This window comes from Schistocerca serialis, chromosome 8 (genome assembly GCF_023864345.2).
Source record: "Schistocerca serialis cubense isolate TAMUIC-IGC-003099 chromosome 8, iqSchSeri2.2, whole genome shotgun sequence".
In the NCBI taxonomy this organism is placed as follows: domain Eukaryota; kingdom Metazoa; phylum Arthropoda; class Insecta; order Orthoptera; family Acrididae; genus Schistocerca; species Schistocerca serialis.
In genome coordinates, this window is record NC_064645.1 from 472,202,927 (window position 1) to 472,219,560 (window position 16,634).

A 16,634-nucleotide genomic window follows, 5' to 3' on the forward strand; every position below is an offset into this window, starting at 1 on the left:
CCAACGAGCACTGCAGTGTATGGAAGGAAAAAATAAAAAAAATCTGCGGAAGGAATCACTCGCGAATCCCAAAGTGTTACCAATAGTCCAGCCAGCATAATGACTGTGCAAAGGCACTTAAAAATATCGTAAAGAACGAATTACAACGGTCGACCAGCTTCTCACAGGCCAAACATTTCAACACACTCCGTGCTAAGCGACGCTCGAGGTAGTGTAAACAGTGACACCGCGGGACAATGAGTAACAGGAAACGAGTGGTTTGGATCGATGAATCACGTTATACCCTACGGCAATTCGATGGCAGGGTTTGGGTTTGGCGATTGCCTGAAGAGCGTTCCCTGCCACTGTGCGTATCGCCGACAGTGGAGTATGGAGGAGGTGGGTGTCATTATGCTATGGGTGTGTTTTTCGTAGTTACGATGTGATCCTCTTATAGCGCTTAAGAAAACGCTGAATTCGGATACGGACACATATTACAGCCTTGTGTACTGTGTACAGTAGATGAAAATTTCAGAGACGATAACTGTTTGTATTTGGATTGCAATGCTCCCTGTAACAAAGCAGCACCTGTGAGACAATGGTTTGTGGACAATAACACTCCTCAAAGGGACTGACCGTACCAGAGTCCGGACCTGAACCCAATCGAACGCCTTTGGGATGAGTTAGAACGCCGACCCCGGAGCCCAAATTCTTTCATTTCGTCTCTTGAGGAAGATTGGGGTTCCATTCCTCCACAGATATTCAGACGCCTCACTGTAAGTGTCCAGTGTAGCGTTCAAGCCTGACATTAAGGTCCGTTAATAGGCGGCCGGAAACTCTTGATCATATAGTGTACATAAACAACTGATATTTATTCGTGATGTTTGGTCTGCTACAAGCACAAGGAAAAAGTAGTCCCAATTTGCCACGAAATTTCACTGAGATAACTGATAACCAATAGCACAGCATTCGACATTTAGTTTAGCTGTGTAGAAGGGCAACATAGGCTGGCACTTTGCCACGCAACTTCAAAATCAGTGATAACGCATGAACTTGCAGTTTGGCTACGATTTATCATGTTACTGCAGTGTAGCAGTCTAACTTTGATTTCCAGCTCTTCTTTGCCATGGCTGCCTAATTTTAAATATGATTCATTCAAAACTGAACAGAACCATGTGTTAATAAAAGCGGATTATGGCAGTACAAGAGTTATGGAAACCTTCCAAGGGGCATATGGTTAGCACACTGCTCTCTAACCCGCTGTAAGTTCTGCGAATCTTGGTGCCGATGCTTCGTATTTAAGCAGATGCTCAGTTCACTTTATGACACTGAGTCCACCTATTCTAGTCTTTCCACAAAGAAGATCAAACGTGAGTCATCTGCATCGCAGTCAGAATTCCAGGCTGTCCATTTACAACCTTATTTGTGTACAGAATCCTGTATTCTTAATGTGCACTTCGTTGCTAATTATAATATTTAATGTATTACGAATTTCTGTACAGATCTAATATTCTTTCACGAGCAAGACACTACAGAAAGCGCTAAATGTTTTAACGTAAACATCTGGTTTGACGTTTCGTTATGGTTCTACCGCACAACATTACATACTAATAAAATCGTAACTACAGGAATCCCTTAATCTCGATCACACACCTCAAAAAACAGCGGTGTACATAGAATAACATATCACTGTTTCGACAGTCCATAGCATCAGCTTGGAAGTCAAGCTACCAAGGACAGTCCATGTGTGCAGTCAGCATTAGAGGAGTGGAAAAGAGAGAGAGAGAGAGAGAGAGAGAGAGAGAGAGAGAGAGAGAGAGAGAAAGAGAGAGAAATGATCAAAAATTAACGCACAGGTATTCGTGAACATTGCCTCTAATGTTCTGGACAAAACAAAAAATGTTGATTATAATACAGTACCTTAGTTGTTGCAACGACTGCATCAAATCTCTCAATGTATTATTTTCCTGTAGGTCAGTGGTTTCACAATTCTTTTTTTAAAAAACTCCGCTGGTTGAATGTGTAGACATTTCGTGTGTCTTCTGATTCGGATTGCCCAACGTTTTCTCAAGCTGAAATACAACCGAATAGCAGTTCAAGACTATATGGTTACTGTTGAACACTACCCAATCAGACTGTCCGATTTTGATGGGAATTGAAGCTGCGAAATAGAGGGCCTGTATTGTCGTTTAGCAGTCGAATATTGCATCACCGTGTGAAGCAATGCAGTGTTTAAGGCACAGCTGTCACACTAGTGCAAAAAGAGTGGGACTAAAACGCCCATATGGTCATTCAATTTAGGATTTCTGTGGTTTCAGCAAGTCATGAAACGCAAAAACTTGGTAGTCCATTGAACAGGACTTTTTACAGTAACTTTCTCTCGCTATGTACTCTGTGTTTAACATCCTTTTCGTCAACGGGGAGCTAATCACTGATCTTCCTTCTTTATTTGGATGGCTGTAATCGACAAATGTTTTGCTACTGATAGACGTCCCACTTGGACGAAGGTGTACTAATAGAACTTCGTGCATCTGCTGGAACACAGTGATGAAAACTTTTTGGCTGGTAAAGCAGAGGATTTCTTGCCCAATGCAGACGCTTTCTCTAAGTCAGTTACGCACCAATACTGCCATAGTCTTCAGTCTAAAGGCTGGTCTGAAGCGGGTCTCCCCGTTGGTTTATCCTGTGTGACTCCCTTCGTCTCTGCATGACTACTGAAACCTACATCCATTTGAGCCTGCTTACTGTAGGCGTGACTTGGTTCCCCTCAACAATCTTTACCCTCTACACCTCCCTCCATTGCCAAACTGACGGTTTCTTAACGCCTAAGAATAAGTGCTGTTAACTGATTCCTTCCTTTATTCACGTTTCGTCTTAAAATTGCTTAATCCCAAAATCTTTTTTTTTTGTTCTTTTTTTTTGCCTCACGTGATGTGGCTGATGCACGCTATAGGAAGAGAGATGTTCAGGAAACCGAGAACTTTATTACTTACACAGGTAATGATACTGATCAATTAATCAACTCTCCCCCGACAAACCCCGCCCACTCCCACCCACCCCAAACCCCGACCACGCTCACCCCTGTCGCCAGATGTCACATGTTTTCTCAGCTGCGTAACGCCAATGTTATCATCACCCTGCACAAAAAGCGGTCTTGAGTCTACAGGAACACACTGTCACTGATAGTGTTACCCTTTCAGGCAGAAATGCTGTCCGCAATGCTGTCCACATTTGGAATCAAGTCTATCCATTCAACCACATATTTGCGTTGGATCCTTTAGAGACGTCTTTTAATGATTACAGCCACTGGTGAATCATATTCGTGCCACACTCGTATCTCGGAACGAGTCACCATTTTTTTTCGAACCTGTCTGCTATGGATCCCATAACCAAGAACTCCAGTGCTGATTTTAGACAGTCCCTCTGGATCTTTTAACTGCTCCTAAGTCTCTGCCCCGCCCTCCCTGTAGCTCAGTGCATGCGATCGTCTCAGTTTTAGTCTGACCTGTACAGAAGACAGGAGCGCGTTTCGGTCACGCAGTTGAAATGGGAACATGGTGTCATAGCTCTGCCAACCGTGTACAGTGTGTAAGGCCAGCGCCAAACGAAACTTTCCCCAGCAACATGTGGTAGTAGAAGAGATAGTATGAGCAGTTACGGTGGTGTTTCTTGTTGGGAAAATTAGGAAGACTACACATCATACATGGCATGGAGGAAGGACGAAGGTTTTGAGACACGTCTCCAAACTACATACAGGTAGTCCGAAGGAGATCTGTGTCTCTCAGGGTGCATTCATGTCTATCACTCGAACATATCTGGCGATCCTATTAAATATACAGGTATTGATTCACTGGAGCAGTTGGTTCATGATCGAAGTCGCTTCCACAGACTGGTGTAAAGTTTCATCACCTGTACAGTAGGATGGCCATATCCAACAGACTATGTCACATGAGAGGGTTCCTGTATTGCTCCTTCATAAGCAGATTAATACATAAGAATGAGATTTTCACTCTGTAGCGGAGTGTGAACTGATATGAAACTTCCTGGCAGATTAAAACTGTGTACCGGACCGAGACTCGAACTCGGGACCTTTGCCTTTCGCGGGCAAGTGCTCTACCAACTGAGCTACCCAATTTCATTCTGGAAAATTCCCCCACGCTGTGGCTAAGCCGTGTCTCCGCAATATCCTTTCTTTCAGGAGTGCTAGTTCTGCAAGGTTCGCATGAGAGCTTCTGTAAAGTTTGGAAGGTAGGAGACGAGGTACTGGTAGAAGTAAAGCTGTGAGGACGGGGCGTAAGTCGTGCTTGGGTAGCTCAGTTGGTAGAGCACTTGCCCGCGAAAGGCAAAGGTCCCGAGTTCGAGTCTCGGTCCGGCACACAGTTTTAATCTGCCGGAAGTTTTAGTTTAATACATAGTTTTATCGGCTGTAACACACCCAATCAGCGTACACCGCCATACACTTTGTTTTTTCTACCATGTTTTAGAGATCCATGTCAGCTGCTGCTAAACTGGCATTAACGCGTTTCAATACTCTGGCTCTCACAGAAAACTGAACATCGCATGGCATAAACTATATAACTACCACACCACAGACTGGTAGAAATAAAACACAGATGCGATGTTTCTTATTGACAAAAATGTGGAAGACATCGCAACATATGGAAACTGGAAGAGTTTGCGGTATCGTAGAACGCATCCAACAACTATTCGAAGGTGATTACTTGTACAGTTAACATCATCTTCCCATCGAATGGACAGCGGATGTCTCAGTGCTCAGTTTCGAAAAGCATTGTTCCTTCATTTTGAAGTCATGTACATGATTACTGTTCCAGTGTTGACCATCGGCAGAAGGTGCTGTTCACAACACGCCTGAGGTAGCACAAATAAAAAGAGGTACTGTTATGTTATTGGTGGAAAAAAAATAAAAAAAATTAAAAATAAAGACATGTGTAGGTCATCGAAGCATATGTAAGTAGGACGAGTTTGTAGCAATGAGGAATGCTTACCAACAACTGTATTAAGGTGATGATCTCTACATTTAATCCCATGTTCCACAGCAACAAGTAGCAGATATCCAGTGTTCCGTCGAAGTTTCCTCCATCTCAACGGAGTGGTGTCAGTCTGTCATTATGCGGTAATCAACAGCATACCCAGCGGACGGTCTGGATTGGAAAGACGCCATTGATACGGAGCGATGTACTGTAATACACACCGCAGTTGATAGTGAGATCAATTTTAGCAGTTTTACCCAGAAGTCAGAGAGCAATATCCAGCACATTCTGCAACCTGTTTAGAAACAAAGTGAGCTGAGTTAATGCTATAGGAGCGTGTTTTGACCAATTGGTGGAAGTGGGAACATGTTTTCGTAGCTCTGTCACCCTTCTACAGTGTGTGAGGTCAGCGTCAAATGAAGCCTGCACCTGCAACACGACGACAGTATGAACAGTTACGGTGGTGTTTCTTGCTGGGAAAATTAGGAAGACTCAACATCGAAGCAGATCCGCATCCCTCAGGATCCGTTCATGTCTATCACCTTGTTGTGACGTAACAAGACTGTTACGCCACACTGAAGTAGCCGAAAGAAAGGCACGCGTACACACACGCCGACTGGCGTCAAGTCTGGAACAAGATACGTTATGACTGCTATCAAGAAAATACGTAGCTTTGGAATATACTTAACTTTATTTATTCCTTGTGATACATCTCTCTTGACTATACAAATGAGACTCGTAAGATACATGCACTGTTACAATTGGCGCCTTGCTAGGTCGTAGCCATGGACTTAGCAGAAGGCTATTCTAACTGTCTCTCGGCAAATGAGAGGAAGGCTTCGTCCGTATTGTCGCTACCAATGTCGTCCGTACAACTGGGGCGAGTGCTCTATCGTATATCGAGACCTGCCTTGTGGTGGCGCTAGGTCTGCGATCACACAGTGGCGACACGCGGGTCCGACATGTACTAAATGGACCGCGGCCGATTTAAGCTACCACCTAGCAAGTGTGGTGTCTGGCGGTGACACCACACACCTAAACATTCTGTCATCATTATTCTGTAACATCGAGCAGAGAAAAATTACGAACTATAAAAGCTCAGTTAATTTCATCTGATAGATTTTTACCGCATCTCTCTCTTCCGATACGTCTAAAACGAATACCATCTACATGCCGGCATCGACCATATGCGGCGATCCTATTAAATGTACAGGTATTTATCCATTGGAGCAGGTGGCCAGTGATCAGTGTCGCTTGCACAGACAGATGTAAAGTTTCATCGCCTTTACTGTACGAGAATTTTCTCCCACATGTTAGCAGTCGCAGGGGAGGGACGCTGCTTCGTTGTTTGATACACAGCTTTTTCTGCTCTAACACGCTTTGAACACTGCCATACAGTTTTTCCCGCACGACTTCGGCGTCTGTGTCAGATTCTAAACTGAAATTAACACGTCTGGTCCATGGACTCCCCCAGGAAACTGGACATTGCACAGTGTAAATCACATTATGTGGTAATCAACAGTGTACCTAAATTGTTGGGATGGAAAAGACACTGTCGATGAACTGTAATAATAAGCATCATAGTTGATTGTTGTTGTTGTGGTCTTCAGTCCGGAGACTGGTTTGATGCACCTCTCCATGCTACTCTATCCTGTGCAAGCTTCTTCATCTCCCAGTACTTACTGCAACCTACATCCTTCTGAATCTGCTTAGTGTTTTCATCTCTTGGTCTCCCTCTACGATTTTTACCCTCCACGCTGCCCTCCAATGCTAAATTTGTGATCCCTTGATGCCTCAGAACATGTCCTACCAGCCGGTCCCTTCTTCTTGTCAAGTTGTGCCACAAACTCCTCTTCTCCCCAATTCTATTCAATACCTCCTCGTTAGTTATGTGATCTACCCATCTAATCTTCAGCACTCTTCTGTAGCACCACATTTCGAAAGCTTCTATTCTCTTCTTGCCCAAACCATTTATCGTCCACGTTTCACTGCTCCATATAAATATTTTCAGAAACGACTTCCTGACATTTAAATCTATACTCGATGTTAACAAATTTCTCTTCTTCAGAAACGCTTTCCTTGCCATTGCCAGTCTACATTTTATATCCTCTCTACCTCGACCATCATCAGTTATTTTGCTTCCCAAATAGCAAAACTCTTTTACTACTTTAAGTGTCTCATTTCCTAATCTAATTCCGTCAGCATCACCCGACTCAATTCGACTACATTCCATTATCCTCGTTTTAGCAACTTTAGCGTTATTTCAACACCGGCCAATGATTTGGGAGCATGCTCACCAATTTCTGTCTCATCGCTAAACAGTGCCCCCCACTACTTGGCGAGTACCGTCGCGAATGTAAATAGATGACTGTGCAGTGTGTTTATTCATTGTTAATTCACAAACATATACACCAAAGTATACCAGACAGCGACCTACATGTCTCTAGCACTTCGATCATAGTGCGCAACTTACGATCTTTCTCTATGTGAATGGGAGTCACAGGGCATTCTCGTATTCTTAGGATAAAGTTAGAGACCGAAAGATCTCCTCACATTGTCTTTGACCAATGCTCCCTGCAGCTGACCAGAAGTAGACAGCTACGTTCCACGTTACGTGTAGGAACAGTGTGAACCGAGGCTGTAATTGCCGTCCCGCACCAATCCAAGAGCACAAGATTTCTCCAGATGCGCGAATGTCGAGGAGGGTAGCACCCATTATCGGTGTACAATAGATATGAAACTGTTGTGGTGATGTAACAGACGGTTAAGAACAGAAACGGGTGGTTTTTAAGCATGATGGAGCTCCAGATGGACGGAATTTGTTTCGTTTTACGTAAATCAACTGCGCTAGCAATTCTAAAGTATTGTTCTAGTGTCTGGGGCCATTACTAAGAAGGTATTGGCAAGAGAGAAAATAAACACATGTACATCTAAGGCTACAATGTTCTGTACTTAAAACACGCTATAATCTTAGATCGTTGTGGTTTCCAACTTATTAGTCGTATGGAATGCAACGTTATTACTATCCCAATGTGAGAAATATATTTCCAGAGGATGACATACATTCTCCTTGCAGGTTGCTCTACGATAAACTATGATTATAAACTGTAAAATGAAAAACTACTTCCTTAAAACATCGAGTCCTTGTGATACACGTACAATATAGCTTTCCAGAGGTGTATAGCCCCACTATCCACATCTGGTCACGGTTCAGAAATTAAACCATGCTCGCATCAGTCCTGTATAAAATATCATTAGTAACGGGGAATGCTTCTTACAAAGAAAGGGACAAACGCATAGTAGCGGTGTTTGACGTGTGAAATTACACGTCATTCCGCCACTAATTCCGTAAACACGACATCTGTCAAGATGTTGTATACACGGAGATTGTAGTACCTCACAAACACCTGTCGCTAACTTAGAATTACAGTAGTTATGAAACTGAAGACTTGATTTTATGCTCAACGTGTGGCAGGGAAATGGAGTACATCGCATAAATCTTTGTTCATCTAGAGGAATGTGTCGAAACAGGATGAAAGTCCTCTGATGACCGAGAGGTTTGCTGTTAACGATAGCAAGTAAACAGTGCTCTGGGCACACAGACAACACGCAGTTGTATGCGAGTCGAGCGCAGGTTATGTTACACAACTGATGTATACCGACAGAGGAACGGAAAAAATGGTCAAATGACATGCAACATGTCCCTTTCTCTCTAGAATGCATCATCAGTCTACCATTAAATCCTACCTCGTTACAGCTCCATCTCAACCTGTCACTCCATCCACTCTCTGTCATCCTTTAACGCATATGCAAGTAAGTTTAGAGGCAGATGGTCCTCTTTTTTCCAGAAAAGCATCGAAGACAGCAGTGAACTCGCGCGTATCACTATTACCTCAATAGGCATACAGTAGAATGCTGCTTCGACGAAAAATAAAAGATTGTATCCCCAGTTCCCGGTGCTTCCATCTCGCCGTTTTCTCTCGTTCCTCTTGTTGTCGTATACTCGGTCTCATGCACAAGAATTGTTCTGAACAAATCAGAAGACGTGCAATTACTCCCTCAATTTCCCCATCATTTCGGCGTATTGTCTCTCAGTTTATATGTATTTTTCGCAATTCTATCGATTTTTTATGTCACTTCTACCCATGCGATCATGACATAACCTCTTGTTCCGTATTCTAAAATTGCTTATAAATGTAGTACAACTGCCAATATCTAGCGCAAACGCACTATTCTTCTGGTCGGGCGGCATAGTATAGCACTGTACTCGAATGCAACCAGTCACCTCCAACGGCATATTCTACAGTTGCAGCACGTTTGCTCTGTTTTCTGTGTGTCTGGGAGCCATCCGCGACACAAGCACATACACATCTATTCTTGAGCGTTCTTCTGTAGCACCAAGCCTTCAAAGCTTCTATTCTCTTCTTCTCTGAACTGTTTATAGTCAAAATTCCGCTTCTATACGAGGCTACACTCCTGACAAAGACACTCAGAAAAAATTCCTAACATTTAAAATGTTAACAATTTTTTAATTCAAAAACATTTTTCTTGCTATTGTCCGTCTGCAATTTATGTCTTCTCTAATGTAGCCATTGTCGATTGTTTCGCTGCCCAAACAGCTACCCTTACCTGTAGCCTTTAGTCTCTCATTTCCTAATCTAATTGTTCAAGCATCGCCTAATTTAGTTAGATTACATTCGATTATCCTTGACTTACTTATGGTGATGTCATCTTGCAACTTTTGTTCAAGACACTGCCCATTCCGTTCAACTGCTATCCCAAATACTTTTACGTCTCTGGCTTAGTTGCAATGTCACCAAACAACCTCAGAGTACTTATTTGTCGTCCCTGAACTTTAATATCCTTTTCAAACTACTCCTCGTTATTCATCATTGACTGCTCACTTGAAAGACTGGATAACGAAATGGATTCGCGACTTGGGAATACAGGTTGACGTTAGCTGTACATATTATTGTTGACACATGACATACGGAAGTTAGGATGGCTCTAGGACGCGTGTACGAGTAGCGGAAGTGGTTAAGGCAAACACTCGCGATAAGCAGGAAATCCAGGTTCAAGTTCCGTTCCGGCACAGAATTTTCATTTGTCACTAACAAAATGTGCAGCAGACCTCAAATCGTATTCACAGCTTGCGAATCGATGTGTTAATACTTACAACAGTGTCCATTCCTTCAAACATGGATGCATACAGACAGACACTGTATGAACACAGACCTTGTGTAATTCATTAAGACTCAATAATATCGGGGAAAGGCTACAATCCTATTTCTCTTCTTTCTCAGCCATTACTTCCCTTTCATGTCCTTCAGCTCTTGTAAGTGTTGTCTCGTTTCCTGTACAAGTTGTAAACAATCTTTTGCTGACTGTATTGTATCCCTGCTGCCTGCAGAATATCAGAGAGTGTTAGACCATTCAACATATTTCAAAAGCTTTCTCCAAATACTACGAATATTGTAAACATATGTTTGACCTTCTGTGACGTATCTTCTGAGTTAAGTCATAGTGTCAGTTCTGCCTCGAGCGTTCCTACTTATCTCCAGAACCGAAACTGATCTTCACCGAGTGCAACACGTACCACTGTCTTCATTCTTCTGTAGATAATTCGTGTCAGCATTTAGCAACCATGACTTATTAAACTGATAGTTCAGTAATAATAACACCTGTCAGCACCTGACTTATTTGTATCTGATATTATTACATTTTTCTTAACGTCTGAGAGTATTTCGCTCATCTAGTACCTTGCACACGAGATGGAATAGTTTTGTCACGGCTTTCTCTCCAAAAGTTCTGTATAATTCTCAGTGAAAGTGTTTTACTTCAGCGACCTTGTTTTGCCTGAAGTTTTTCAGTGCTTTGCCATATTCTTTTGATAGTATCATGTGCCACAGCTCATCTTCATCTACTTACTGTTCCCTTTCCATAATACTGTCTTCATGTTCATTTTCCTATACAGCCCCTCTACATACTAGTTCAACGTGCTCCCATTCTCTTGTCTGCTCAGTATTAGCTTAAATGTGAGCTCTTTATATTCATACGGCTTCTTGTCTTTTCTCCAAAGGTCTCTTTAAAAATGGCTCTGCGCACTATGGGACTTAACTGCTGAGGTAATCAGTCCCCTAGAACTTAGAACTACTCAAACCTAACTAACCTAAGGACATCACACACATCCATGCCCGAGGCAGGATTGGAACCTGCGACCGTAGCGGTCGCGCGGTTCCAGACTGTAGCGACTAGAACCGCGCGGCCACCCCGGCCGGCAGGTCTCTATAATTTTGCCATAGGCGACATCTATCTTTCTGCTAGTCAGGTATGTTTCTTTAGCTTTGCATTTGTCCTGCAGCCATACCCGATTAGCCTTTTTACACTTTCTGTCATCTCATATTTTACAAGTCTGTAATCCCTTTCGCCGTCTTCATTCATTGCATGTTTATATTTTCTCCTTTCATCAATAAATTTCAATAGCCCCGATGTTATTCGAGGAATTATAGTAGACTCTGTCTTTTTACTTATTTGATCCTGTACTGTCATCCATATTTCGTCTCTCAAAGCTGCCAATTCGTGTTTTATTGCATTTTCCCCCCCTTGCATTGCAGTTGAACATCGCCTAATGCTTCTTCTGAAACCATGAAAAAACTCTTGTTCTGTCAATTAATCTCATTCCTTCTCATTAATTTCGTACCTTAGGCACTGTTCCTTCCAAAAAGTCATAGCCATCTCCTACGTAACATGAGCATGTTCAATGCACACCACTATACTCTAGACATTGGTACTCTTTGGCACGTTGAAAGCATTAATTTTACAAACTGCATTTCCCATACACTGCAGCATAATGCGGAATACGGAATCTCTTTACTGATGTTTACAGATTAGTCACAGGACCGTTCCTGCAAACATCAAATGGTTCAAATGCTTCAAATGGCTCTGAGCACTATGCGACTTAACTTCTGAGGTCATCAGTCGCCTAGAACTTAGAACTAATTAAACCTAACTAACCTAAGGACATCACACACATCCATGCCCGAGGCAGGATTCGAACCTGCGACCGTTGCGGTCCCTCGGCTCCAGACTGTAGCGCCTAGAACCGCACGGCCACTTCGTCCGGCACTGCAAACATCACACACACAATTTACTAAACGTAAAAGAAAATAGATACATACATTGGTCAGCCAGGACATTATGACCATCTACCTAACAGCTGGTATGCCCACCTTTGGTACGGATAATAGTGGCGACGTGTCTATAGCAGTAGCGACACATTGTGGCATGGAAACATTGAGGCCTGCCTAGGTCGCTGGAGGGAGTTGACGCCACATCTGCACACACAAGAGTCACCTAATTCTGGTAAATTCCCCGGGGGGGGGGGGGGGGGGGGGACAATGAGCTCTCACGCCATATGCAATCACATCCAAGATGTGTTCAATCAGATTCAGATCTGCCGTGTTGTGGGGGCATAAATTGGAAATCGCCGCAGTGTTCCTCGAACAACTCCATCTCACTCTTGTCCTTGTGACATGGCACGTTATCTAGCTGGAAATTGCCACTGCCTTCGGGAAACATGATCGTCATGAGGGGGTGCACGTGGTCTACAACCAGTGTACGATACTCCTTGGCCATCATGGTATCCTGCACGAGGTGCATTGGACCCATGGATGCCCACGTAATATCCTCCAGAGCATAACAGAGCCGTCGCCAGCTTGTTTCCATCCCGCAGTACAGGTGTTAAGGAGCTGTTTCCCTGGAAAACGACAGATTCACGTCCTCCAATCGGCATGATAAAGAAGGTTTCGGGATTCATCAGACCATGCAACGCTCTGCTACTGCACCAACGTCCAGTGAAGATGGTCACGTGTCCATTTCAGTCGTAGTTGCCGACGTCGTGGTGTTACCACTGGCACATGCATGGGTCGTCGGCTGTGGAGACCCATCGTTAGGAGTGTTCGGTGCACTGCGTGTTCAGGCACACTTGTCCTCTGCCCAGCGTTAAAGTCTGATGTCAGTTCCGCCACAGTTCGCTGCCTGTCGTGTTTTACAGTCTGTCCAGCCTATGATGTGCGATATTTGTAATGAGAAGTGGCCGCTCAACCCTACGACATCTGGACGTGCTTTCGGCAGTGTTGAAGACACTCGACATAGGACTCCTCAAAAACCCGACAAGTCGTGCAGTTTCCGAAAGGCTCGTGCGCGAGCCTCCGGGCCATCGCAGTCTGCGCTCGGCTAAATTCAGACACATCGCGCGCCTTCCCCATTCTACAGACGGACAGCACGCTCACTGATACTATATGCACACTGCATGTGTCCGACTAACAGTCGGACCACCTCGCCAGGAGACACCCCTGTCGCCTGGACGGGCTCATATCGACGGTAGGGTGGTTGTCATAATGTTCCGGCTGATCACCGTATGCGAATGACCCTCCACTTGGCAGTCAACAAGCCGAATTAGTACTTTTTGCAGACGATATTGCAATAAATCTCGTTAGAGAGAAAGCTACAGAAGAGACTGTAAATGATGTTTTTCGAAGAATTATTAAGTGGTTGTCAGAAAATGGACTCTCTATAAATTAAAGAAAAAACATATACTATATTCCGTTCTATACGACAAATGCACTGAAGCGCCGAAGAATACGGTATAGGCTTGCGTATTCAAACCCAGAGATATGTAAACAGGCAGAATACGGGGCTACGGTTGGCAACACCCATATAAGACGACAAGTGTCTGGCGCAGTTGTTAGATCGGTTACTGCTGCTATAATGGCAGGTTATTAAGATTTGAGTGAGTTTGAACGTGATGTTATAGTCGGCGCACGAGCGATGGGACACAGCATCTCCGAGGTAGCGATGAAGTGAGGATTTTCCCTTATGACTATTTCAGGAGTGTACCATGAATATCATGAATCCGATAAAACATCAAATTTCCGACATCGCTGCAGCCGGAAAAGCCGGCCGCGTGGCCGAGCGGTTCTAGGCGCTATAGTCTAGACCCGCGCGACCGCTACGGTCGCAGGTTCGAATCCTGCTTCGGGCATGGATGTGTGTGATGTCCTTAGGATAGTTAGGTTTAAGTAGTTCTAAGTTCTAGGGGACTGATGACCACAGCAGTTAAGTCCCATAGTGCTCAGAGCCATTTGCACCAAGCCAGCCGGAAAAAGATCCTCCAAGGACCAACGACGACTGAAGACGATCGTTCAACGTGACACAAGTGAAATCCTTCCGCATATTGCTGCAGATGTCAGTGCTGGGCCATCAGCTAGTGTCAGTTTGCGAACCATTCAACGAAAAGTCATTGATATGTGCTTTCGGAGCCGAAGGCCTACTCGCCTACCCTTGATGACTGCCTCTCCTGGGCCAGTCATCTGGACTACTGATGACTGGCAACATGTTGTCTTGTCTGAAGAGTCTCGTTTCAAATTTTATCGAGCGGATGGACGTTTACGGGTATGGAGCCAACCTCATGAATGCATGGATCCTGCATGTCAGCAGGGGAGTTTTCAAGCTGGTGGAGGCTCTGGTGGTGTGGGGTGTGTGCAGGTGGAGTGAAATGGGACTCCTGATACGTCTAGATACGACCCTGACAGGTGACACGTACTTAAGCATCCTGTCTGATCACCTGCATCCATTGATGTCCATTGTGCATTCCGACGGACTTGGTAAATTCCAGCAGGGCAATGTGACTCCCCACACGTCCAGAATTGCTGCAGAGTGGCCTTTCTGAGTGCAAACAATTTCGCTGGCCACCAAATTCCCCAGGCATAAGCATTATTGAGCACACCTAGGATGCCTTGCAACGTGCTGTTCATAAGAGATCTGCACCCTCGTGTACTCTTACGGATTTATGGATAGGCCTGGAGGATTTATGCCGTAAATTCCCTCCAGCACTATTTCAGACATGCCAAGTCGTGCTGTGGTACTACTGCGTGCTCCCGGGGGCCCTACACGATGTTCGGTAGGTGTACCAGTTTCATTGGCTCTTCGGTGTAGTTATACGAACAACTGACATAGCACATGAGCAGGAGTGAGTAAATAGGATAGAATGCTCTAAATTTTTGGGTGTACATTTTGATGAAAACTTGAACTGGAAGAACCATTTACTGAGGTTAAACTAAACAACAATATGGTCATTAATGTTAACAGTAAACACGTATACATATCCTGTAAACTGACTCGTTCCAATTCATTGCCATAAAAGATTCGTTCAAATGATCTATGCAGGATGCAGCTAACTAACTAACTGTGTTGTTGACAGGGCCCTTTGTACCCGTCACTGCACGCTCTGGTGGCGCAGTGGGGACCGCCACAGGAGAAGGGCAAGTTCGTCTGGAGTATGCTCGGTGAGTTTCATCTACATCTACAGCCATACGCTGCAAACATCTGTGAAGTGCATGGCAGAGGGTGGTAAGTCCCAGCGTATCAGTTGTTAGGGCTGCGTCTCGTTTCATTCACGTATGGAGTGTGGGAAGAGTGATTGTTTACCTCTGTTCGCGCTGTAATTAATCTTGCCCGGGAGCGGTGTGTAGGAGGCTGGAATGTGTTCCCAGAGCCACCATGTAAAGCCGATTCTTCAAACTTTGTAAGTCGGCTTTATCGAGATAGTTTGCGCCTATCTTAACGTGTCTGCCAGTCCAGTTTCTTCACTATCACTGTGACATTTTCCCACGGTTCAAAAAACCTGTAACTTTTCGTCCTGCCCTTCTCTGTATTCATTCAACATCCCCTGTTAGTCCAAATTGGTACAGGTCCCACATGTATGGGAAATATTCTACGATGCGTCGCAAGGGTGTTTACTAAGCAATGTGCTTTGTAGACAGTACTTTCTTCTAGTATTGCACAAATAAACCGAAGTCTGCTATCCGCTTTAGGTACGACTCAGCCTATGTGATCGTTCCGTTTCATATCCGTATAAAGTGTTACACCCAGGTATCTGTATGAGTTGTCCGAATCCAACTGTAATTCGTTGATACTGTGATCATAGGATACAGCACTGTGAAGTGTACAGTTTCATAGTGTTGAACATTTAAAGCAAGTTGCCAATTTTTGCAACACTTTGAAATCTTGTCAAGGTCTGACTGAATATAGTCATTCAGTATTTGAGAATGGGAGCACTTAGAGACCTGCAACAAACTTTACACATAATTTCAAACATTTATGAAACTTTTCTATTTGACACCACCCGCAATATGATGAAAGGAGAAACGTTTATCACTTACTACATTTTCGCTGTTCACTATTACGTCAGACATGATGTTTTAATTTATTACTTTTTTACCACTAACGGTGTTCGGGACACATTTTTCAGACAGTGTTCACATGTACTGCTGAACATAATTCCAAAATTAAATCATTGTACGATACATAGTTGAGGATCTATGACGTTAGAAACACTGAAATGCGTGAAAAATTGGCGCATCGTGCATTACGTTTAAATTTATTATTACTAACCTGCTGAACTGAGATAGAAGAACATAGGCTGCTTTATGAATCGTGTGGTACAAATAGTTATTGATTTGAAGAATACTACGCAAATTAGTGAAAATATTTACTCTTTGGAAAAGCCGTGTACTGTTTGATTTTGAACTTCATCGTATTTGTGAAAATGCATTCATTGTTTGGTATGTGCAACGTGATACGATTCAAAGTAATGAACACAAT

At 43.8% G+C, this 16,634-nt stretch overlaps 1 protein-coding gene across 1 annotated transcript in view; it reads left to right on the top strand.

The window, feature by feature from the left end:
* The window catches only part of LOC126416223 (putative inorganic phosphate cotransporter), a 261,101-nt gene that overhangs the window by 174,047 nt on the left and 70,420 nt on the right, over positions 1–16,634 (top strand). Inside the window, exon 5 of the mRNA XM_050083826.1 lies at positions 15,232–15,316. Coding sequence (XP_049939783.1) covers positions 15,232–15,316 — 85 coding nt within the window. The remainder of the gene's footprint in view (positions 1–15,231; positions 15,317–16,634) is intronic.